Raw genomic sequence first — 27,289 nt, forward strand, 5'->3', positions numbered from 1 at the left:
AGGCAAGGGAGAGAAAGGTTTTCACTCATGCGCTAGTATATAAGGACAGTTCGTATGACACAATACAAAGCTTTTAAACAAAAAAAAAGTTGGAAAATGTCGATTCTTTCTAAATTGATTTATAATTTTAACGTAATTCAAATCCAAATTCCAATGGCATTTTTAAAAACCTCATAACATGATTCTAGAATAAACAAGTGAGAATAGCTGAAATACTTTCTTAAATGAAGAGTGACGACAGGAAGGATAAAAGCCATATCATATATTAAATCAAATGTTTTATAAAACCACAATAGTTAACTACTCTGATACAAGAATGGTGAGACAGATTAATGGTACAGAATTAAAAGTCCAGAAAAAATGCATTTGCATATAATAACATTATATGATAAATGAGGTATCACAAATTTATAGAGAAGGGCTGAATTATTCAATAAATGGTCCTGGAAGGGTGGCTATTTCAAAACAACAGTCAATTTGCATACTAACTTCATACTATACATCAAAATTCCATATAGATTAAAAATTAGAAATAAAAAAATGAAGCCAGTATAAAGGAAAAGAAAAATTAGGTGAGAATTTATTCAGTGAAATCACAAAAGAAACCATCAATATACTAATCTGCATATAAATGTACTATTTCTGTACCTCGAACCAACTGTAAACAAAATAAAAAGCCAACAAACTGGGAGGCACAATTTGCCACAAATGACAAAGGAACAATACATTAATCAGTAAGAAAAATATAAAGATCTCTCAAAGTAAGAGCAAAGAATACAAACAAATGACAAGAAAAAATGTTCGGGTATTCTATTAATCAAAGAAATTCAAGCTTACAACATTAATAAGCATTTGCCCCACTCTGGTGGTGGTGCAAATCAGTGCAAGCCTTCAAGAAATCAATTTGATGATAATAACTTAAAGGCCTATAAAATATATACATGCTTTTGTCCGGTACTTCCACATCTAAGAATCTTTCCTAAAGAAATCATTAGAGCTATGGATAAAGATTTATGAGCAAAAATGACTAACACAGAATTACTGACAATGGCAAGAAAAACTGGAACCGTAAATGGATTCTTTCCTTTCCAGCAAAGGCTCTATGAAGCACGAAATTTAGGATATAAGAGGTTTGGCTTTTGATTTACAGGATATCTCATTTTTTTTTCTTAAGAAATGAACAATAGAATGCCACAGTCAGTCCTCTACCCTTCTAGAATCGATTATTTGATATTTAGGTCATCCCCAGCAAAAGTGTGTCTTTTTGATCCCTCAGACTATCTCCTAGGCAACTAATTGAATGAAGAAAAATATAAAGCTTCACAGAGAAATATACAATTTTAAAAGATGACTAAATGGAATGTCACACCTTGTCCCTCATCTGGGATGGGGTAGTAGTATGGGATGTAAAAGAGAAAAAGACAGACGGACAGGCACGGCCAGACACTGCATTTTAACACTAATTTGTGTGTTAATCTATTTTTTAAACAGCTTTATCGAGATAATTTACATACCATAAACCTCACCCATTTAAGTGTATAATTAAATGTTTTTTTATATATTTATGGAATTATGCAACCATCACAACTATCTAATTTTAGAACATTTCCATCACCCCCCAAAAAGCCTCATACCCATTAGCAGTCACTTTCCATTCCCACACTCAGTTCTAGGCAAATGCTAATCACTTTTTGTCTCCAGGGATTTGTCTATTCTAGACATTTCATACAAATGGAATCATACGATATGTGATTTTTTTGTGTCTGGCTTCTTTCACTTAGCATAATGTTTTCAAGGTCCATCCACGTCATAGCATGTATCAGTACTTCATTCCTTTTTATTGTTAAATAATATTCCATTGTACGGATAAACAACATTTTGTTCATCTATTCATCTGCTGATAGACATCTGGGTTGTTTCCTCTTTTTGGCTATTATGAATCATGCTGCTAGGAACATTCACGTACAAATCTGTATATGGACATATGTTATCATTTCTCTTGGGTGGGTGTGGAATGCTGGGTCATATGGTAACTCTATACTTAACCGTTTGAGGAAATGCCACACTGTTTTCCAAAGCAGCTGCACCATTTTTTTACATTCCCCCAGCTGTGTATATACTGTTCACAGTATTCCCCTACAATCCTTTTAATTTCTCTAAGATCAGCAGTGATGCTCCCTTTTTAATTCCTCATATGAGTAGTTCAAATCTTCTCTTCTTTTTTTCTCAATCAGTAAAGCTAAAGTTTATCAATTTTGTGGACTATTTCAAAGAACCGACTTTTGGCTTCATTAATTTTCTGTATTGTTTTTCTATTCTCTATTTTGCTTATTTGCGCTCTAATCTTTATTATTTCCTTCTTTCAGTTTGCTTTCAGTTTAGTTTGCCCTTTTTTTTCTAGTTTAAGGTTAAAAGGCTATTGACAAACCCACTTCTGGATATGTATCCAAAGGAAATGAAATCACTATCTTGAAAAGATAATCTGCACTCCCATGTTCAATGCAGCATTATTCACAACAGCCAATAAATGAAAATAACCTAAGTGTCCATCAACATATGAATGGATAAATAAATTGTGATATACACACAGAGGAATATTATTCGGCCATAACAAAGAGGAAATCCTGCCATTACAACAACATGAACAAACCTTGAGGACAGTATGTTAAGCGAAACAAGTTGGACAGAGAAAAACAAATCTTTTACGTTCTCACCATCACAACAACCAAAAAACACTGGTAATTATATGAAGTGAAGGATGTGTTAACTAATCTTATTATGGCAATCATTTCACAACATAAATGTATCACATCAAATTATCACCCTATACACTTTAGGCTTACATATTGTTACATATCAATTATATCTCACTAAAACTGAAAACAAAATTAGGGTATTGATTAGAGAGCTTTTTTTTTTTTGGAATATAGGCATTTGTAGGTCTAAATTTCACTCTAAGCATTGCTTTAGCTACATGCAGTAAATTTCTGAATGTTGTATTTTCATTTTCATTCATGTCAAAGCATTTTAAACTTTCTCTATGGATTCTTCTTTAATCCACTGGTTATTTAGGAGTATGTTATTTAATTTCCATATATTTGTGAATTTCCCAAATTTCCTTTGATTGTTGGTTTCTAATTTAATTCTTCTGTGGTTGGAGAACATACTTTGTATAATTTTAATCCTTTCAAATTTATTGAGACTTCTGTTATGGCCTAGCATATGGCCTGCCCTGGAGACTGTTCTACGTGCAGCCAATCATCGGCTATTTCCCGGAAACGCCCGATTATTCTTTGCCACATATCTGTAATTTCTTCCCAATGCTCCAGGGTCTCCCTAGCAGTTTACCACTTTTGATAACAACTTCTACCGTCTTCAGTAAGTGACACCCCATCCTACTCCACTCTGTTACCACTCTCTGCCCCCAAGCTTATTCTCTTTCCTCATTTTTGTCCTCATGATTTCCCTGAGGGAGTAACAAAAATCATCTCCTTATTTTATGAAATAGAAAACCGAGTATGAGACTTGCCTAAAGTCCTACAGAAACTTTGGGGGTGCGACAGAAGTGAGGTCTGGAATTTGCTAATAGCTATTCTTCCTGCAACAAGGACCTGCTGCCACTGAGCTTATTTAGGTCTCCAGAGAAACACAAATGGAACAAGCAGTTCAGTCCTCAAATGTGCTTCCTCACACACGCACAGTCAGAGTTTCTGGCTGTTCTCTTTTCCCATGTCAGACCAATAGCAGGTCAGTTTCAGTGCCGGCTGGGTTATGGAGGTGTGCCATGAAATGTCCTTGTTGTTCAAGGCACAATTGTCCCAGGGCCTTACAAGTACAAAAAGCCACGACTCCAAAAACTAAGCTAAAGCTACAAGTGGCATCGGGAGAACCAGGCTTCGATGACAAACCAATGGGTGTAATTCAAAGAAAGTGAAGAAACTACAGGAAAAAAAAATTGCTCATTTTCCACGGCTTTCTACAAGAGAGCACAGTTGCAGTCCTCATACAATACTTCTAATTAACCTACCAGCTCTCTACCCAGAACAATCTCTCTTTGGAAAGAAGGATCCCATGTGGGCCTTAGCAAAGGTCAGTACCCCAGATCAGAGAGATGTCCTTTCAGTCCCCTGGGGAGAGGCTCCATGTCCTCTTGCCTGGGTAAGTTGATGAGTGGGTCTCTGCATCAGGCCACAGGCTGGGCCGCCATCAGGGACCTCAGCCACCTCAGGAATTCTAAAACAGGTTATATGGGTTTTCCTCACAGCCTCGCATGTGGGCTCATTACCTGAACTCAAAATGGCAGTCTGTTTCAATAATAGGGAGAGAGAATGAACAAAAGCTCTTCTTTATGTACATTCAGGCTTTTAATGGTATCAAGAAAATCTAAGAGTCCTCATCTTTCAATTGAAGAAGATAGAGAAGGCAATGGGACTGTTTTGACCATGTGGGACTGCTATTTTGTCACCATTATAAAATCTGCCCCTGGAATCCCAGGTTCCATCTTTACGCAAGTCCCAGGTAGACCTGGCCTTACCATTCGTTGGGTTGGCCTGCTTGGCCCATTTTTCCTGTCAAAGCCCCGCCCTAGTAGGCAACTCTTAGACACGAGGATCCAAGAAAACGATCAAGGGGAAAAATCACTTTTAGCTTGTCACTTGAAAAACTACCGAAAGGACTGGCTTTCAAGGTTTAGATCCAGGGAATGCTCTCCTAGCATCATCTGTGGTCACAGGTTTTAGAAGTGCCAGCACCACCGGTTCCACTCACTCACTTTAACATTCCCTGTGCAAGGGAGAACCTGAAGATGATCTCAAAAATGCTTACATCTTGCCCTGCATTTAAAACCTAGCACATCCCAAAGCAGAGTCCTAACTAGTATTCAGTTAAATGTGGTTTGATGATCAAAGCTAAGCAGATTTCCTTACCACAGGACGTCTGAGAACCTGTAATATGCTAATGTGCTTGTCAGTCTCTAAGAAGGTATTAGTGCAGGCAGCTAGAAACAGAATTTATTTGTCCAGAAAGATAATTTTCTCTCCTTCTTTGTCTCGCCTCTTTCTCTCTCTCGCCATTCCCCTTTTGTGGAATATTTCGCAGGGCTATAATTCCATGCAATGCACAATGAGACATACCGGCTTGGTTTCTATCTGAGTGTGCCATACTTGCTGCACGGTCTTCTCTCTAGTAGATGAAAATATACAATAGCATCCCTTTAAGAATATGCCTTATACAGACAAATTTGGGCATACAGAGGTCCAACTCAGACTGATGAAAATGAGCACTGCATACAGTGATGCTGTGTGCCTGAACTCAGCTCTGTCTTTGGAGCCTGGTATATCGTAGAGTTTGTACAATTCCAGCATTCTGCACCATGTGAATCATAAACTCCTCTGCAACATGACAAAACTTCAGTCATTCCCAATTATATGGACTCTCTGACTTTTAAAAGGTACCTAAGGCTTCATGCCAACAACATAAAAAAACAATAGGAAGTCAGATTTATAAGGTTATGTGCTATGCACAATGTGTGGAACTCCAAATGCTTTTGCCCACAGAAGCAAAGTCATAAGTGATGACCGAGTTCCCAAATTATCCCACGATGTAGTTAAAACAAGGCAAATCTGCAATCCCATCAACAAAAACCAACAAAAAATGAAATTAAAGAAGAAATATTTTTTATTTGTCAAGAATACTTAGGCTCGGTGGTATACCCAAAGATGGGCAGAGGGAGCAGCCCATACCAGGCAAGAAGGGGCTTCCTACAGAGAATTGACAAACGAAGTCAGCTGGCTTTTTATTTTATCACCTGCTGACAACTGAAAACATCAGTAATAAAATCTTGCTCCTTTGAGGAAAGTTGGGTTTAACAAGAAATGAAGAAGTACAGTTGACCCCTGAACAACCAGGGGTTAGAGGCGCCGACCTCCCATGCAGTCAAAAATCCACATATAACCACATAGTTAAGGGTACTCAGAGCTATTAAGGAAGAGACTTTGAATTACCTATAGGGATTTTAGTGTAATTCTTTATTGTGTCCAAATTAATATCTACACATAGAGTCATGCCTGTAGGAGTCTTTTTTTTATGCTTATCAACAATGATCCTGGTCTGTGGAACAAAGATGGAGAAACAGATTGTACAAGGTCAATAATTGTAGAAAAGAAAGGAAAGGAGCTAAAGAGAACATATGTGTGATAATAGCCAAGACATGGAAATAACCAAAGTGTCCATCAACGAATGACTGGATAAAGAAGATGTGACATATACAATGGAATATTACTCAGCCATATAAAAGATAAAATATTGCCATTTGTGACAACATGGATGATGGATCTTGAGGGTATTATGTCAAGCAAAACATGTCAGACAGAAAAGGACAAAAACTGTATGATTTTGCTCATATATGGAATAGAAAACAAAAAAATAACAAACTAACTAACAAAACAAAAACAAACACATAGATACAGACAACAGAATGGTAATTTCCAGATGGGAAGGGGGGTCTGGAGAAAGCGAATTGGGTAAAAGGGGTCAAATATATGGTAACAGAAGAAACTAGACTTTTGGTAGTGAGTGCAATGGCGTACACAGATATTGTATTATAATGTTGTATACCTGAATTTTATATAATGTTTTTAACTAATGTCACCTCACTAATTTTTAAATAAATATTTGGTTAAAAAAAAGAACATGTGTGTAATATGGGAAGTCGTGGGTCTGAGATGGAAGTGCATAAACTGAGAACGCTAAGAACCAAAGGCACAAGTTTCCCCAGGGAGAAAGAAACGGTGAAGAGGAGGAGGAGTTTCCTAGGAGAGCCACCAGGTGGAGCCACCACCACAAAACCACTTCATGGATCATCCTCTGGGCGGGCTTGTGTGGAAACCCAGCAGGAATGCAATGGAAGTCTAAATCAATGACGGTTCCATGGGACACTCATTACTCTAGTGTCAATGACTTAGAACCAGGATGGAGAGACTAAAAGGAGATAAATATAATAAAAGAAAAATTCTAAACACATAAAAACCTACAGAAAATGTATGATTGCAACACCCCTCCAGAATGGCTTTCTCCACCCATTTCACTACCATCCTTAATTTTAACCTAATCATTTATTTAGCTCCAAGAGGCAGAACTACTCAGATAAGAAAATGAACAATGGCAACATACTCTAACATCAATTACTGGTCCTTACACAGGCTCCTAACAGAACCTGAACAGAAAAGCAGCCAGGGCCATTTGCTTTAAATGACCTCTCTGGAGAAAAAAAAAAGACTATAAATGCATATGTAGATCCATTCACACAGATGTATATATTATCAAATGACTATATATTATATCAATCCATGTTCACTGCCAAGTTGCTAGCTTTATATTCATCTCCCATGGGAAAGACCAGCTCAGTTGAGAGCCCAGAGCTTCCACACAACAGTAATGCTTTTTCTTAACTCTTACTCTTCTATCCGTCCATAAATCCAGCAATTTAGATAAAATCAACAAGTGATTTACAAACTCAAAGAAAAATCTGACCCAATATGCCACACTTTGATTCCTTTGTTTCTCCAAAAGGAAATTTGAAATGAGAAAAAGTCTTGTTACTATAAACAAATCCCCAGACCTCACGTCTACCTTAACAAAGCACGGTTGACATTTTCTTTATTAAGGACGCTTTTCCCGTCCTTTGTTTAGAGTTTCATTTCAGACTAAGGGCCAATAGCCTATGAAGTTCCAGGCCACTGCCTCTGAGCCAACATGAGAGTTCAATGCCAGCACATGCACACTTGTATATGCATATACACACATATGCAGACGCTCACTCATGTTTTAACAAACAAGCCAACAGATACCTCAAGAATATTATTCTGAGTAGCCAAGTAAATGCTAAAAGAATGAAAGTTTTCCCTTCAGCAGAAAGAAGGCAGCAAGGTCACTATGGCCAGATCTGTTTAGGGATTGGAATGACTAGTACCGAAACAGGAAGGGAAAGAATGATAAACATTAGGTAAAATTCTTCTGACAGCTACAGGCAGCAGACCAAAATGGAGAGCCTTTCTGTGTGGCAAACACTAGGCCCATATTAATAAAGGGCATGTGTGTGTTACCCATCCACACACAAAATGAATTCTGAAGAATTTCTGCACTAACTTTTAAAGCAACAGTGTGTCACCAGAGGCAGAGCAGCTGTTGATCCCTCTGTCAAGGAAAACTTTTGAATTAAACCTGTCTGAAGGACAAAACACATGAATCCACAGAGCAATGCTCTACAATCGAAGTCGTACCCACATACCAACTCAGAGAGCAACCCTCCCCCATCGCAACTTGACTCTCATCTCAGAGCATCAGTGCTAGACATGTTACAAATAACATCTTTTAAACCATCAGATCTTTCAGCATTAATCTCTGGAAGGGGAAGTAAAATGCAAATGCATAACAAACCTTAAATAAAGATGGTAAAAGCAGTTTATCTTTCAGAAGGCAAATGCCAAAGTAGCAGAGCGACTTAAAAAGATGATTATAAAATACATTTTGTATCAGGAAAGCATAACAATAACAATAATAATAGCAAAGAATAGGAAATGTGCAAAATACAATAGAGACTTACCAAACACTGAATTCATGATAAACTGGAAATAGAAACAAGGACATATAAAGCCAACCAGAAACCTGTGGAGTGGCTTCACATTTCAGAATGACAGAAATAAGAGACATAACCCCACCTTGTCATAAAAAAGATATAAGAAATGTGTGGCACTTTCTCAACATTCTCCAGGTAATACAACAGACTGGAACTGCTTGTAGGCAAGACTGGATGGTGTTTTTTCTAGTCTTTCTATCTGTCCCAATGCTAAACACAGGGGCAGATCCATAATAGATACATAGGAAACATGTGCTATTAAATGTTCATTAGTAAACACCCAAAAGTGAGGAAGGAACGATATCCAAAATTATAGGCAGCAAGAACCTCATGGGATCAGCGAGAGGTAACTTCCCCATGAGGTCTGCTAACGAGGCAAAAACTAGGAAACTAGAGCCCCGAAATACAAACTGGTCCTTGCACGGGCCAGCAAGGTGCTGATTACAGTCTGAAGACTTAACCTATCACAAGGACAAAGCTGGTTCAAAAATCCTTCTAAGGATGAAACCAAATAACTTATTTCATTTTAATTCAAGTAGAAAAGAGGCCATATTCAAATAGACAAAATCCTGCTTGACCATTTTCAAGTATGTATTTAGCGTATTTGCTGCTAACTGCTAAAATGTCTATTTGTTCAATTTCGCTCTTAAACTTGAGGTTTAAATATCTTTTAAAAAGTTCCTCCATAGAGCAATGTTCCAATATAGGAGGGCCCATTATTCTCCTATATGGGTTTAACAATAGGAGAAACAAAATAATAAATCATTCTCAGAAGGAAACAGACGACCCTTTCTGTCTGGTTCATGAGAATGACATTTGTCTCCAAGAAAAGTTTTCAGATTTTCTAGGTCCAATTTGTCAACATCTGGAGTCTTGGATTACTTTAGGATGTACAACATCTATGCTTTAAGTTGAATGAAAAATGGCTTCTTACTTCTTAGGAAAGGCCTGGTTTAAACAGGAAGCTCCCTCACCGTGACTCAGATAAAGCCCAGAGAAGTGGCTGAGGGTGGAGCAGACACAACTGTTCCTACAGTTCTATGGTGCTGTCAAGCCATCTGGAGGACCTGCATGCTTTTTCTCTCTGTCTCTCTCTCAATTTCAGTCACATCTTTTTCCTCAAATGAAAAACCCATGGAGTCATTCCAGTACCTTCCTAAATCAACTCTAGAAATTTGCAAAGGTTAAAGCTGAAAATGGAAACTAATCGGTCCCCAAACTGCTGTTTCCATGGTCCTGGCCTTTCCCATGGCTATGAATAGCTTCCTTCAAACCTAGAGTAGCTTTCGACCTTACGCAGGTGTCTAGGGAGGGCGAGCTCATCCCACATCGTGAGGTACTACAGCCCATTCACCACTGCTGCAAAATGAGGCATGTTCCCAGCAAAAACCGGGGACACAATTGGGCATTACTTCTCAAGTTCGGGACCCAAAAAAGTGGTTCAATTTCGGCCTCATATAAATCGAATGTGATCTTTCTTCATTAAACCAATGCTAAGCCTGTATCAAATGATAAGGCCCATGTAATCAGTCATCTCATCTTTGATAAAGAAAATGAACTTGTGTTAACTATTAAATTCTCACAGGGTCCACGGCTAAATCACAAGATGGACTCATATACCGTAAGAAATCAAAGCAGGCTGTTGCTAAACTCTGAAAGTAACTTAACTTCCTTCCAGAACAACAGCAGTAGAAAAAAACATCCGAGAGATTTCTAGGGACAAAGCTTGAGGGAAACAAAGGAAAGGAGACTTCGGTCATGTACGATAACTCATAAAAGTTGAAAAATTGGTGGGAAGGAAGTGTTTACAAGTGACTAGAATCATCCCACAGATTTAGCCTCTGATCCTTGTTTTAAGGGAAAAAAAGTGGTTTTTCATTGATTTGGGGTGGGAAAAAATGTAGCTTTTGAGCTCAGCACAATGAACTATTTATCTGGCCTGACAAGGCCAATCAATCTACCCGCTGTTTAGTATAAGAAGTAGTAGGATCCTGTTAGTCTTGACGGGTGGGGGCAGGGCTGAAGACAGCACTGGCGCTGGTATACAATGCTTCCCTTCAACTGGAAATTTATGTTGGACCCAGGTGACTTGGGGGTCAGTGTGAAGCCTGGGACAGAATGAAGATGGTTTGTTATGTGTTTCATATTTTACAGAATGCCCCCATGTGCTAAGGTCTCAAAGCCGCTGGCAGATTCATTATATAAAATAACTAAAAGATTTCTCAGAATCAGGCTGCAGGCCTAAGGTAGAGGCTTTAAAAAAGGAAGTAATAAACCCTTTTAATGCCATTTTTTGGTTAATGAAAAATTCCAGAGGGGACCCCAAAGGCTAGAATTTTAGTTGTAAAGAGATAATTATCTAAAAAGTTTTATTCCTTCGTTGATTTAAAGTTCTCAGGTAATTTTACCAAACTCATCCAGATAATTACCTTAATTCCTTAATTAATTCCTTATCTAGTTAAATTTAATTAATTACCTTAATTCTCTTATTTACTTTAAAAAAACGGCTGGCGGAGAGGCCTTGCCACTGATCAATGCTGATCAGTGTCTATGCAATTCCTCAGCCCACTGTCCCAAAAAGCATCAGAGGAACTAGAAGGACCCAGATTAGCAAAGGAGGTTTAGAGAAATGTCAGAGGACTCACTGAAGTCCGGCTCTCCAAATTTGATGAGGGCAGACCTCAAGAGTTCTGGAACTTATTTGCAAGAATGCAAGAGACACTTGGGGATGACTATAGTTTTACAGTAAAGTATGCTTAATTCTTGAAATGGGAAATCCCCTGCGCTGGTAAGATGGGACTTAAAAAAAAAGAGAGAGAGAGAGAGAGAGAAAATCCTATAGCTGCTAACCAGTGTGGGCCTCCAGCCAATATTTAATCTGGGTAATTCAAAAAAAGGAAATGTAACCCAGGGCAGCTGGAGGGGGTAGAGGAAGAAGCAGGAAGGAAGAGAGACACAAAGCTAATGTCTCAAGCACTATGATCAATGGACAGTTTACTGGACAAATTCTTATGCTGTCTAAATTTTATGAAAGATTAACTATTCTTCTCCATGGTTATGTAAACGTGCCTTCTTTTTTTATTTTTAATGGAACTCATTGCTAATACATTTCCTGCTGCTGCTTTTGAACAGCTCTATATTTCTCTTTAAGGAAGTAATAAGCCCATGAAAAGCCTGCAGCTGATGCTAACCTACCAGAGGAACAATCGTGTGTGTCCTGGTTGATCCACGGTGAGGGTGAAGTCAGGAAAAACCCAAGGAATCTAGTGTGACTACAGTCTAAAATTGAATCAAGTCCTCTCTGCCATCTTATATTGTCTCTCCCATCATTTAAAGCAACAACGTCACAAAGGTGGGGGGGGGGGTATGAGAAAAAAACAAAACTCCAGCAAGCTGATAGCTGAAAATCTGCCTTGAGTTCTCTCTCAAAAGAGAGAAACGAGATGATTAAAGGTCTCTTGGTGAGGTGGTTATGTGAGCTGTCTTCTCACGTACTACCTCTTAAACAGAGGCAAGGTCTGTGTTCAGGGGCCCAGCAGTTAGAGAAAGATCCTCATAAAGCCTGCCCTTAAATTAAAAAGAGAGAACAGCCAAACACGCATAGCTCAGCCTGCACCACTGCATTCTCTAAAGTTACCTTCCACCCATAAAAACAGATATAAAAGCTAAAGTCCTGGAAAAAAATCATTTATAAATTTAGTCTACTTTCTCATTGTCAAAAAAAAAAATACTCTGATCCCTTTATTATAGTTATTCTGTCATTACTTGCTTTGTGTGTGTATGTATCCAAAATTTAAATTTTAAAAAGCCCAAAAGGGCAAATACCAGTCATTTTTTCAGCAATTTAAAATTTGACACAGTTTACCCAGAAGTTTCCAGTTTGGGTTTGTGTGTGAGGAGGGGGCTCTTTCTTCTTTTCCATACCTCTCTTATTGGTTCTTAAAATTGTTTCAGAAGACAGCAAAGCATTTCCACTGGACACTTCGTGCATGGGCTTTTCTGGAGCTTTGCTGGTGAGAGGATCTTTCTTCATCTCTTTCTTTATTTCCTGTGAAGACAGATAAAAGGAAAACAAGATTGTAGCTTGAAATTTTAAAATGCCTTTTTGACTATTTTATGCTTCAACTTTCTGGAAATAAATTATAATGACCTCAACTCAGTATAACATGAATTTTAAAAATGCCACTATATTTTTGTAGCTGGTTTTCCTTAAATTAATTAGAGAAGTGTCTGGTCCTATACAATGAAATGATGTCCAATATGGTGATGTCATTATGTGACTATGGCCATTCCGAGCGACCATAAAGAGAATGAGGGATAATAAAGGCCACCACACAGCTCTAAGTGACAGCCTGTTCTACTTTTTGAACAATGACAAGCTTTGGTCAAGCAAAGTCACCCCTTAAAAGCCTTCTGGTTTCTATTCTTCCCAATAGGGGTTTAGAGAAGTATATTCCCAAATCACCATTGTGCTCACAATTATTTGAAACCCCAAAGAAGATGAATTCAGTTAATTTACAGGCATAAAGTTCCTCTGGCTTTTTAACTCTTGACAAAAAATATATATATATAAGGATAACAAGCTGAAATAAAGATTACCATTCTAGGCCAGGGGTCTGTAAACTACAGCCTACCACCTTTTTTTATAAATAAAGTTTCAGTACAACATAATCACCTTCATTTGTTTAAGTATTTTCTATGGCTGCTATGATGCTGCATGGCAGCGTTGAGTAGTTGGAAGAGAGATCAAAGCCTAAAATACCTGGTCCTTCACAGAGAAAGTTCTAGGTGCTCTCATATCAAAACTCCATTAAGGTAGATATTTTTTTAAACCAGTGGCTGATACAATTATTTCAAATTACCTTCATAATTTACATAATTATTTTCAAAAGCATTAATAGCTTGAAATTAGAGTAATTCACAAACTGCAGGTCTGGAGCAGAGGGTTTCTGGGCTTGTGTGAACCCATAATCACAATGACTTGGGAAAAGGAAAGCTAAGGGGCTAGACCCAAAGCATGGCTGAGTGGCTGGAAGGACTCAAAGATGAGAGAGACATGTTCTTGAAGAAGAACGAAGGGCAAAAAATGGAGTGGGTGGGCTCCTATGGAATGAATATGAAGATGGTAAATTAGGTAGAGGGGACCACAATTCAGCCTGGGCAGAGGTGAAAAGAACAAAGGCTTGTCAAAACATAGCCACTGGATAGCAGCTTCCCACACACCAGAGTTACCGTAATCAATTCCCATTGCTAGACTGCTGGCTCAGTTAACAACAGCCTCGCCCTCCCTCCCGCCCTCCCTCCTTCCCTCACCAGGGCCCCACCGGAAACCAGCAACTGCGGCTGGTGCTTTGCTGGGTTGAGAGTTTCAGCTGGCGTCCCAGGCCAACACAGTACAAAGCTTTGTGCACGCATGTGTATGTACACGAACTCCCACCTCAGCAGCCCTGGCACCTGCTAGAACAGCAGTTGCTGGGGGTTTCTGCAGCCTCATAGGCAGATGGCATCAGGGGACAATCTGCAAACATTGCCTGCCTGAGCCGCATGACGGGATGCTTTCTTAGTGGTAGCTGCCAGTCTATGGCTCTAGAAGTAAAGAAAACAAGCCACCATGGGGGCTCATTCCCCAACAGTTGCTTCTTTGGGGGTGGAACAGTTGCTCAAACCTCACTTTACATTGCAGTGTGGATATGACTATGCACACACAAATTTCCCACCTGGACACAATGTAATGCAGTGATTCAACATCCAGTGTTGCCAAGGAGTAATTCAGAGAAATTCAATGGGTTGTGGGTGACATGGCAAGCATTTGCTTAGCACTAACTGCTAGTGGCATGCAGTTGGAGAATAGTTAGGGAGGAGCGTTGTTTGAGAGACTGGGGTGGTTACTGGAGATGGCTTCAGAAGTATGGTTGTCAAGAATGCTCATGACCCAGGCTTTGGAGCAGCACCCATGAGCTTGGAAGGACAGATCTGATCAAGCAGGTGCTTAAAGGTTGAGAAAACCAGCAGCAGGAGAGGGGATGGTTCATAAATCTGAGAGTCCATTGTCTCCACAATGACTGTTTACCTTTGCCAAATAGAGAACCCTAATGATGACCAAATTTCTTAAGTTGCTTCTTAGATGGAAGCAGGGAAGAGACAAAACTTAAAATGTGCCCTGCGATTTTCCTGAAGAAACCAATCAGGCATGTGGGCGTGGCAGCGCATCCTGGAGGCTCTCCATCTGCATAACGCCCAGGCACACCAGGTTCAACACAGCCTCACCCAACCCCAACATCTTCCCCCCAACCTGCACCTTCTGCAGGAGAGAGGAAGCTACCTTGCTTGACAGCCCCTCGTCTGCTCACTTACCCGGGCTGGAAAACAGTGTTAACTCCCATATCTAACCAGTCACCCTGTTGTGCCCAATCTACTTCCTCAATCTGTTTCTCTCCATTCCTCCCACACTGCCTTAAAAACATGAATACTAGGCCAATAGCTTGAACAGATGTTTCTCCAAAAATTAAAAAATGGCCAACAATCACACAAGATGCTCAACATCATTAGTCATTAGGGAAATGCAAATCAAAATTATAATGAGATATCCCTTCATACCTACTAAGATGGCTAGACTTTTTTTTTAATGGAAAACAAATGTTAATGGAGATATGGTGAATTCGAACCCTTGTCTGTTGCTGGTGGGAATGTAAAATGGTGCAGCTTCTGTGGAAAATATGGAGGTTCCTCAAAAAGTGAAACACAGAACTACCAAATGACCCAGCACTCCTAGGTATATACCCCCCCCCAAAGAACTGAAAACACGGGCTCAAACAGATATTTATATAACAACGTCTACGGCAGTATTATTCACGACAGCTGAAAGCTAGAAACAACCTAGTGTCCATCAACAGATGAATGGATAAACAATATGTGGTATATACATACAAGAGAATATTAGCCTTAAAAAGAAATAAAGTTCTGATACATGATACGAAATGAATGAGTTTGGAAAACATTATGTTAATTGAAATAAGCCAGGCACAAAAGGAAAAATATAGTATGATTCCACTTACACGAGGCACCTGGAGTAGTCAAATTCATAGACACAGAAAGTAGACTGGAGGTTTCCAGACAGTGGGGGCATGGGGGAATAGGAATTAATGTTTAATGGTTACAGAGTTTCATTTTGGGGTGATGAGAAAGTTTTGGAAACAGATAGTGGCAATGGTGACATAACATTGCGAATATAATGTCACTCGATCGTACATTTTAAGTGGTTAAAACAGCAAATTTCATGTTATAGGGATTTGACCACAGCAAGAATGCACATGAACACCAGCTAACGTGTGAGCGCTTACCATGTGCCAATGCCTGCTCTAAGAGTTTCACTGGGATTGGAACTTTTAACCCATACAACAGCTCTATTTGCAGATGCACACACCAAGACAGAGAACTAAGGAAACCTGTCCGAGGTCAAAAAGTAGGAACCGGAACTGAAACCCAACCTGTCTAGATTCAGAGCCCAACTCTTTATCATGCTTCCCCTGCGTCCTGTCTGGGTGATAATGTCTCCTTGCCCCCAGTCTCTTCCATCCAAGTTCAGCCTCTGTACTGCCACAAGGGACACTTTCCTAAAACAAATGTCTGCTCTTGTCACTTCCCTACTGAAATCCTCCAGTTACTTCCAAAAGACCACAGGACAAGCTCTTTCATTTAAAACTTTTCAAATTGCACAGCAAACCACAAGCCTCTGTGTACTCGGCTCTGGTTCAAACTATCTGACATGCATACTGACCCCATTGTACCAATTACCATGCAAATGTAAGATGGGGAGTGCACTTCTTGAACTACTCTTTGACACTCACAGACGCCTGATTTCATGGACTCCTATTGGTAGGCTCTAAAAATAGGTGATGAGGCTGGCAATGATACAACCTTACACTGGCAAAGGCTTACATAATTAAGTTCTTTAGCAGATATTTTTTCACTTGCTCCTCATAATGACACTGTCATTGTGTTATTGGAAAAAACAAAGCCCTAGATTTTTCCAGACTGATATACTTATGCATAGAAGAATTATGAGGCCCAGTAAGAGGATACAAGACCAGCCAAAGGCCACGAAACTAGTAAGAGGCAGAATGGGCCATGGGACTCAACTCTGGGTCTTCTAGGCTGACCTCTCCTGCTACTCCTCACCTCCCAGGAAGAACTGACGTCATGGCTAGAGCAGGGAGACTCAAAATCACGCCACCCATGGCTCCACTAGGAACCTTCACTTCCCTCCATGCCTAAAGAATGCAATGTACCACTTTATCCATAAGCACATAAATACTGAGGCCCAAATCCTGGAAGCCCCTTATCCACATAAAAAAAGCTCTTTGCTGCAGAGGAGGATGGGCTTGGCACTGGAGTAACTCCTGCCTGCCTCCAGCTGCCAGCATCCAAGTACCTGGAGCTCTCCGAGGTTCTGATCCAGGTGATGGGACTCTGGATTTCCTGGTCTGAGTGCTCCTAGCCCCCAACCCTCAATCTCTGCTCTCTGACCACTATGCCTATATTTTTAACCATTTGTTAAGAACATGAATCCTACTATCCTAGTGGTAGAGGCCACACCCTGAAACACATTCGTGGGCTACAGGGGCTTACAGAAATTCATACATGCCCACATATATAAATCAGCGATGATTATACTTGCTTAAAGACACTACAGAATGGTTGGGAATCGACAAACTTCTTTAGCAGGTAAAGGAAACCCAGCTTCTCTTTATCTCAAATCTGATGTCTTAACAATGGAAACGGCATGTACAGTAAACTCAAGGCCATCAATAAGATATCGATGCTGCAACGACACTCTGGCTATGTCGCAAGGACCGCTTGAGCAACTTGAGAGAACTCACATCATTCCTGCTTCCCAAAGCACTATGCTGATCAGAGCCAAAGATGGCTTACCCACATCTGGAGGCCAAAAAACCCCAATAATGCCATTCTAGCAAAATTCTCTGTGACACATTTAGCAGCCTGCAAACAGCAGCCTCACTGGGCAAATGCATAATTTGTATGTGACTGGGAGCTAAACTAGCACAGTCTGCTTTCTCATAAGCGGAGTTGCCAGGATGTGGCTGGCTAATGAGCCAAGTCGACTGCTTTTCTCCTCTCTCTCTCTCCATCTATTACATACAGTATAGGTGCTGGGGGGTTGGCTGGGTTGAACTTCTTTCAACTGATCAAAATACCACAGTAAAACACCAATGAAGGCCCGGTTTGGGGGTCCCTCCCTTCTCTCACACTTTATGTCTTCCGCCAACCTTGACATAACTTAAGACACAGCCTTCACAGTCAATGGAAAGAATTAAAAACCAGAACCAGTCCCGGCATCATCATTTATTAGGCGGGTGACTTTGGGGGCAATACTGGAAGCCTCTAAGCAGCTCTTCTGTCATCTCTAAAAGAAGTCTAATGCTAAATGTGTTGGCACCATTGCAGAGTTATCTTCTGAATCAAATAGTGAATTGGAGAGTGACATACAAATTGATTATTTATTGTCATTATCAATGTCATCATTAAATAGCAAATGCTATTAAAAGAACTATACCTAACAACACAGATGAACTTCACAGTCAGAATGTTGAGTGAAAGAAGCCAGACCCAAAAGATTGCATGCTGTATGATTCCATTTATGTTAAATTTAACAGCAGGAAGAACTAATCAATGATGAGACAGCTCCAAATAGCAGCTACCCCTGAGAAGGTACTGGCTGCAAAGGGTACAAGAGAACCTGCTAGGAGGATGAAAATGTTCTATAATTTGGTCTGGGTGGTGGTTTCACAGGTGTACACACAACGAAAAATTCATTGAACTGTATTTCTAAGATCTCTGCATTTCACTAAATGATATTTCAATTTAAAAGAAAAACATAAATGCTTAAACCAGAAGAAGACAGATTCTTTTAAATTGAAATGTGCTCATATTTTATCCTAGAAGGTCAAAAACATGAAAGCCTGGTGCTTGGGTGTTTTAACGTTCATCTCTGAGGGTGGGAAGCTTTCTGGGATCGACATTAAGGGGATGAATCGTCAAAATGTGCCAAATACACCCCACCAAGTGGGTGAGCCGAAGGGCATCTCATCTAATTGACACAATCAGCTGAGTGGATCTGCTCCCTCCACTGCGTCCTTCCTTCACCACAGCTGCTTTCTTCACATCTTGCAGTATTTCCTTGTTTGCTGCCACCAATATACAGGCACACAGAGCAGGCTGGTGCCACTGACACCAGGGGGCGCTCAGCACTGCCCTGACCTGCCAGAAATGCTGGTCCTGGGATTCCCTCTGCATTAGAGTGAGGTTGGGCAGGGTCCCCCCAGCTCGGGGTGGTTGCAAGGCAGGGAAAAGAGGCATCATTCATCAGCAGGTCCTCAAATCTGGTCTGTTCCTGCCTTTAGAGCCAGATGTGGTTGTGGGATCACAGCTGTGCCCCCTGGTAGTAAATGGAAAACCTCTGCAAATTACCACTGGCAGGAGATAAAAGGAAATCACTAAAAACAAACCCTTACACCAAATCTACTGATCAAGAGAGTTTTGAATAGCTACATAATCCTAGAATAGCACATTCCCCGCCCCCCATGCGTATCTTTCTGTCTGCCCCGCCCCGTGCAAAAGGCAAATTTGAGGAGCAGCTGCCCCTCAAATGTTCCCTGCTTGTAGATACTATGCTTTCCTAGCATTTGGCTCCCTTCACAAAAGGCTAGTCAGCCCAAAACAACTGGGAAGATACAGCAAGGATCCTGAAAGCAACAGCAGAGCACCAGGGGAGTTTCAGCTATATATTTGTAAGAGTCTGGTTTTCATATATATATATAAAAATTGTGATATATATATATATATATATATATATCACAATTTAAAAAAATACCCATGCTGCCGAACCATGAAATGCACCAACATCATTAGAGAATTGTAAAGGAAAAAGAATACACACATACACATGCACATACACATATACACACATATATGTATATATACAAATACATACATATATATTAATAATGTCTGAAGTAAATATGGCAAAATATGAGGGTTTGATAAAGCAGGGTGGTGGGCACACTGGTATTTGTTATTCACTTCCTGTCTTTTTCCAATGAAATATTTCATAATTTCTCTTGAAAATTACATAGTGAAACCACGTTGGTGTCTCATACCACAATGGCTTTCTTCTATGTATAAAATATGCTGCCACTTAGAAAAGTGCTCTGATATATCTTCATAAATATACCTAAGATATTTTCAGCTCAAAGCGAACAAGGTTGTTTTTCTTTTTTTTACATAACAGAATACCTACTGTCGCAATTCTATGTAAATCTTCAACCACGTATTTGCAATATCATATACTTGCAATATTATCTCCCGAATATCACTGATAACACCAGCCCAGGCAAGAAGCTCTTGACCTGCAGGATAGGAATGAATACTGCAAAGAGCACAGCAAATTCTAGCTACCAGTCAGAGATCAGAATAGCTACTTTCATGTCTTGAAAAGGTAACAGTTTTCACATATACAACACAATTACCTGCATGATAGTTGGTGACTTTACATCTTTATATCTGCCCATTCCCTGCTAAACATCTAGATTATTACCATTGGATCAAAGGGTGTCAATACCAACCAGCTCTTTGGACATGTTTTAGTTGGCACTTAATAAATATTTGTCAAATGAATGGCCAATTTAGAGTGGTATGGGCAGGACGACCATCTACAGATGACGGGGAGTATTTTCAGTGCGGCCCAAAGCTATGACAACACGGATATCTGTATCATCCCCACAATGATACAGCTGGATCACAATCAACTTCTCACTTCACAGGGTACAGATCTGGCTTCAGAGTGGTAGGAAGAAGATACAGTAAGAAAATTAATGCGGTGCCTCATTTTTTAAAAATGAGCAATACTTATTAGACTGGGAACATTAGACAAGATATATTTATCATATAAAAATTAAACCTGAAAAGTACTAGAAGGAAACATGAAAGATTTTACAATCTCAGAGTGGGAAAGACTATTTGACATTCTGACACAGAATCCAGAAGCCACGAAAGGGCTAATTACAGAAAACTGTAAATACAACATAGAAAAAAAAATTCATCAGCAAAAAGTCAAAGTGGGAGAATATTGCTGGTTACAGAGAACTCTTTTTACAAAGTATCAGCAAAGAGATCAATAACCCAGCAAAAAAAAAAAAAGCAAAAGAAAATTCATAGAAAAAAATGACTGAAACCTATGAAAAGATGCTTAAAAAGAGAAATGGAATTTGCAGTGAGACTCATTTGACAATATCAGTGCTATACTCACTACACAGAAAGACCCTGAATCCTTTTGGCTATCTTCTTATACCTAAAATTGTACACCCACTACATAATAATGTTTACACAAGTTCTCTCACTAGAGTCTGGGCTCTCTCGAAATATTGTCTCTGTTTCCACATGCTGTGCACCTAACACACAACTGGTATTCATGTAAAGAGTAAGTATGAGAGAGATGGAGAAGAGCAAGCACAAAACTCTCCAGAAGTTGACAGCCTAGATAGAGATGTACGTAATTTTTTTAATTAGAATGATATATCATTTTTTCTTGATTTTAAACACCATAAAGTTTCTCAACAGATCACTCCAATACCCAGTGAATGTATTAGTTCTATTGAGTAAGATATCATTTTTTATCTGTCAGACTGGCAACAATAAAAAAAATTGATCATATAATTTTGGCAATGGTGTAGAGATAGATACCCTCTCATACTTTCCAATGAGAGTATAAATTGTATGTAAATTGGTACAACTTCTGTGGGAAGCAATGTGGCAATTATCTACCAAAAATTTAAGTGCCTACACTACACCTTTTGACTCAGTATTTCATTCCAGTTCTAGGAATTTAAACTACAAATTTACTTACACATCTGCAAAATGGCATATGTACAAGTTTAACTGTTATGGCATTGCTTAAATTAGCAAAAGACTGAAAGAATATAAATGTGTATCAGTAGAGAATTGGTAACATAAATTTCGAAAAATCCAAACCATGCGACTCTCTCCAAGAATGAGACTGGTATGTAAGTACCAATAAGGATAATTGCCAAGACACGTTCCTAGGTTAAAAAGCCTAATAATGTATGCTAGCATTTGTGTGATCATGCGCATGCTTCATTGTGTAATACAGAAAAACAAACTGTAACTGAGGTTGCCTCCAGGGAAGGAACGAGGTGGCCAAGAGATAGGGAAAGGATATATTTTGTCCTTTTTAATTAGTATCATGTACCTATATAAAATTTTAATATAAAAATTAATAATTGAAATGTGCTTACTATTTCCCAATCATTAGACTATTAACAATTTTTCTACAAACAAGGAAGAGTTGACACTGCCCCCAATATAGTTTGGTTATATAATTTCCACTGCTAGTTTTCAAGATCCCAATGCTACTGGTCACAGTGATGATGGTATATATGAACATACAATTTAAAAGAAAGCTCTTCAGTCTATATATTTCATCAAGAAGGGGTAATTGCAAAGTTAAGATATGGGGAAAATCATGCCAGGCCTAATAATTGTTTTTTTCTTCAATTATATGATACAAACTTCAAAAATTTTGAAAAGTAGAACTAATGGAATGACAACAAACAACACGGAAAAAAATAAAAAGCTTATAAAGAAGTGATATTAAATCTTATTTTTAGTTTAATCATAGGTAGAATGTAGTTCAAATTGGTGGCCAGACTGCAAACAACATGAGTTGGGATAGAGATTCCTCAAAAATGTGGCCCAGCAATCCCACTTTGGGGTATTTATCCAAAGAAATAGAAAGTACTAACTCGAAAAGATATATATGCACCCCTGTGTTCACTGTAGCATTATTTATAATAGTCAAGATGTGGAAGTAACCTAGGTGCCCACTGATAGATAAAGAAGATGTGGTGTATATATAGCCAATGAACTATTACTCAGGCATAAAAAAAGAATAAAATCTTACCATCTGTGACAATAAAGATGGACCTAGAGGGTATTATACTAAGTGAAATAAGAAAGACGGAGGAGGACAAATACTGTATATCACTTATATGTGGAACCTAAAACAAATAGAACAAAACAGAAACAAACTCATAGATACAAAGAACTGATGGTTGCCAGATGGAAAGGGGTAGGAGGATGGATGAAAAGGCGAAGGGAATTAAAAAACAAAAACTTGCAGTTATAAAATAAGTCATAGAGATGTAATGTACAGCACAGGGAACATAGTCAATAATATCATAATAACTATATATGGTGACAGGTGGGTACTAGACTTACAGTGATCACTTCGTAAGTTATATAAATGTCTAATCACTATGTTGTACACTTGAAACTAAGATAATATTGTATGACAACTATAATTTTTGAAATTTTTTAAAGAGAAAAAAAGTTAAACAGTTTGGGATTGGCTAATTATTCTCAAAAAAAGTTAATTACACAATCTCAAATTGAGCTCCCTAAGGAGTGGGCACTTTCTCCATCAGTCTATTCTGGAAAAACCTTTAAATGTTTCTGATGACATCATACTTACTCTATGAATCAATACTACCTGAAACATAAGAATTGCCGAACTGAGTGCTAGATCCAACGGCCATTTCCACTGTCTTTTTTTTAACAGCTTTGATGATGAACAGCCTGTGCTCCTGTGGCCCTTTGTTGGAATCCCTGTCACAGCACTGACCCATGCAATCTAAATATGACTCCATAAGTCTCTCTCTCAGCTACTCTGTGAGCGCCTCAGGGATAAGGAATAGATCTCACTCATCTTTTATCCCCAGATGCTCAATATTAGCTGGCGGGCACTCAATAAATGGTGGCCACTGTCATTAGCTCTTTCATTTTAACAGATATTTGAGTACCTACTATGTGTCATATATAAATGAAAGCAGTACATGAATGTAACTCAGTGTTAATTTTTAGTTACAACTGGTTCTGAGACTAATAAGCAAATAGAAAAAAGGTAAATGCAATAGATCTTTTACATCTAAAAAAAACCCCACAAATATATTTTTTTATTTTCCTAGCTCTTCTAAAACATATGGAATTAGATGGCAATTATATATACTATGAGCAAGGTACTGTTTGTTCTAAGGGTTTACACAGAGTAACTCATTTCATGTTCATAGGCACACTAAAAAATAGGGAACATTATTATCTGCCTTGGACAGATGAGAGAAGTGGGCCCCAAGAGAGGACCAGGCAATAAACGGCTGAGTGAGAACTGAAGCCCTGGCAGTCCTGTGGCCAAGCCATCACTCCTGATGGCCACACCATGCTCCTCCCATTCAATGTGTGTGTTCCTAATGCTGCTCCTGGCTTGCTTCAAAAGGCCAACTTCCTCAAACTGCCATTTAAAAGAAGAGACAAAAAATGAGCACAGAATAAAGCTTCAGAACTGACCCATCTGAGGGCCAATGATTTGAAAGCCTCTCCCAAGTAAAGAAATTCTTGTATTTTCACAAACAAAAAGAAAGCACCTGTTTACTGGTTGTTGAAAAAATGTTTATATACATTTCCATCCAAGATAACTCAATTGTCAAGAATAAATTATTCTAAGCCCGTGACAAAACAATGTCATTTCATGCTCATTTCCTGATTAAAGCTTTTAGACAGCTGGGCATTCTCATTTCTCAGAGCTGTAGGGAACTATGTAAATTTCCATGCAGCAACTCCAAGATCATTAATCTAAGGAAAGCATGTACCAACGGAATACTAGATTTTACATTGTTTCAGTAAAGAGGAGGAGGGGCAGGTTAATCTAATTACCTTATGTGTGGTCACCTGACTGAGGTTAACAAAAAAGATCATATGCTAAACTGTACCATCAGCAGAGAAAACTGCTAAGTAATGAGACATTTCGTATCACAAAAGGAGTGGAAAGAAGGGGGTGAAATTTTTACATTGCTTGGAACCAGATATTGTAGCAATAAAAATAATCATACCGAGCTTATATGAATGAAAGGCAGAACATTTTCATTATCATAAGGAGCTAGAAACATCTCTCTCTCTCTCTCTCTCTCTCTCTCTCTCTCTCTCTCTCTCTCTCTCTCTCTCTCTTTCTCTCTCTCATACACTCATACACACACATACACACATACACACACACACACATACGCACACACAGTCGATAAGACTGGGAGATACTTTTAGCAGAGGATGGCTAACTAGAGCTGAAGTCATCAGGAATGAGACACAGGCGGGCACTTATAATTAGACTCACTCTGTATCCGTGACGATGCATTTGGCACTTATCACTCAGGGCTGGCTACTATTATTTCTCTTTCCAGTAAAGAGCAGCTGGGTTTGGAAAGAGCAGCCCTGGCTCAGGCAGCTGACACATCAGTTCAAGTTCTGGCTCTGACACTACTGAGGCTGTAACTTTGGTGTCTCACTTTTGTTCGTTATAAAATGGGGTTTAAAATGTTTTAAAGATCAGGCTCCATCAGGAGGAGTGGGAACCCCACCCACAAACAGATACGGGCCAGGTACTGAGGAGTGGTGAATATTATTAAAAGGAAAAACTTCCTAGTATATAACTCCTACTGTGGTTGATCTTACAGAAGTCTCAAAAAATTTACTTGTAGGCGCTCTCTCAGAAAGCTACCAGAGGGTGTGTTCCACCGAATCGAGTGAGTGAAACAAGAGAAGCGAAGGCCGGTAGTCAATAATGAGAGAGGGAATCTCCTGGCCGACTGCTGGGCAGCAGCCCCAAGAGCAACCAGTCCAGGCTGGAAGGTGCTGGTATTCTTCCAGGGAAGGGGGACGTATATCAAGAGGCATTTTATAGAGCTGTTTAGCTCAAGGTATGAAAAGATTTGGCTATCCCGGGGATAACTCAACAATCAAGGAAGAATTATGATCTGTAGGGAAAACAAAAGGTTATATAAGGAAATTAATTAGAATATATTCTTGCTTCAATACTCAATGTAAACATTAAATACAGATTGAACCACAATCTGACATATGAGCATATGGGGAGGATGAGGTATGGGAGGAGGAGACATAAGTGAGCTAAAATCCTCAACTACCATATAGGTAACAGAGAATGTCTAGAATTGACAAAGTAAGAGACAGCGGCGCATGCATATTTTCAGAAGGCATAGCAATGAACACTTGAAGCTATAGCTCGAACTGAAAAGAGATCATCTCCTAGGACACGAGGACATGAGAAGGAACAAGGAGCTCCTGATACATGTCTTTTAGCACTGTTGGGGTTTTAAGTCTATATACATCACTTTTTAAAAAACTGACAACTTTTAAGGCATGCATGCTTGTTCCAAAAAATAAATATTAAAAGAGGGTATAAAGCAAAAGGTAAAAATGTACCCATTTCCCAGTGAAATGCCATCCCTCCTCCCCTAGGAACCATTAATGAGTTGTGTGTGTCCCTACTTGGTTGGTTTTAACACAAACGGACTCATACAATATGTGGTTTTGCATCTTGCTTTCTTCCATTTGAGCATGTATCATACACATCTTCTCCAATCAGCTGGAGCCTGCCCCTCTTCCTCATAGCTGCACAGAATCCAACTGTAGGATATGCCAGCTTCAGAATGGAAGATTTGGTTGTGCAGGAAATTTCAGAACCAGGAAGTCTGACCAATCAGAATCACCCAGATTAAAGGGCACTAAGTCAGAGCTGGGGACTGAGGAGGTGGTAGGGAATACCTGGGGAAATGGCTACATCCCTCAGGGACATGTGGCCACCGTCTCTGTCTTCAGTCTTCCAGATGAGCACATGGCCCTGAAGTGGAATTTGGTTCCAGAGTCAGGGGAGTCATATGTTTGTCACCACCCCATAAACAGAAATATACCAGCTGTCTCTGCTGGCTCTTCTGGAATGCTGATGGATAGAAGACCTGTGGTACAGCAAACTGGCTATTTCTGAGATCTGGCAGAAGCCTTGCTGTTGGTAACCACTGAGATGCAGGGAGCAGAAACCAGTGTGTGAAATACGCCTCAATGTACATCTTATTTGCTCCTGCCCCAAAGCCATCCCCCTTCTGCTAAGTTTCTGTATCCTTGGCTGGTTCGATGGATAATTTATCTTAATCTGGGGCTAGGGATGGACAGTCCTCTTCCCTCCAGATTAAAACCCATGTCTTCAGCAATTACAAACAACACTACATTGAACGTCACTGGGTCCATAACTTTGCACATATACACAAGTGTAACTGGGGGACAAATTCCTGAAAGTGAAATTCCTGGGTCACACATGTGGTGTATCCTTACTGTTAACAGATAGTGTAAAACTGGCCTCCAGTTTGTCTCAAATACACTCCCATCGATAGCATGAATGAATATCGCCGGTTTCCCCATATTGGGTATCCTTAAATTTCTTAATTTTTGCCAATCTGATAACAGAAAATGATATTAATTTATACATCTTTAATTAGTAATGAGGTATATCAGCTTTTCATATGCTTGTCATCCGTTTTACTTTATTTGCCTGTGATCTGCTTGCTCGTGTCCTTTGTCAGTTCTATGGAGCACTTGGCCTTCTTCCCTTTCATTTCCAAGACCTCTCTGAATATTAAAGAATTATCTGATGGTCTTTCATATATGTCCCAGAATTTTTCTGTTGTCACTTGGCTATTTACTCTATCAACTATACACCTT

General features: G+C 39.3%; 1 protein-coding gene across 4 annotated transcripts in view; it reads right to left on the minus strand.

Moving 5' to 3' along the window:
* SH3KBP1 (SH3 domain containing kinase binding protein 1) overlaps window positions 1-27,289 on the minus strand; it is a 311,738-nt gene that overhangs the window by 178,362 nt on the left and 106,087 nt on the right. For all 4 annotated transcript variants that reach the window (XM_036227145.1, XM_036227141.1, XM_036227142.1 and 1 more), the window contains one exon: window positions 12,560-12,683. In XM_036227145.1, the coding sequence (XP_036083038.1) occupies window positions 12,560-12,683 (124 nt within the window). The remainder of the gene's footprint in view (window positions 1-12,559; window positions 12,684-27,289) is intronic.

This window comes from Rousettus aegyptiacus, unplaced genomic scaffold (assembly GCF_014176215.1).
Source record: "Rousettus aegyptiacus isolate mRouAeg1 unplaced genomic scaffold, mRouAeg1.p scaffold_m13_p_9, whole genome shotgun sequence".
Lineage (NCBI taxonomy): Eukaryota > Metazoa > Chordata > Mammalia > Chiroptera > Pteropodidae > Rousettus > Rousettus aegyptiacus.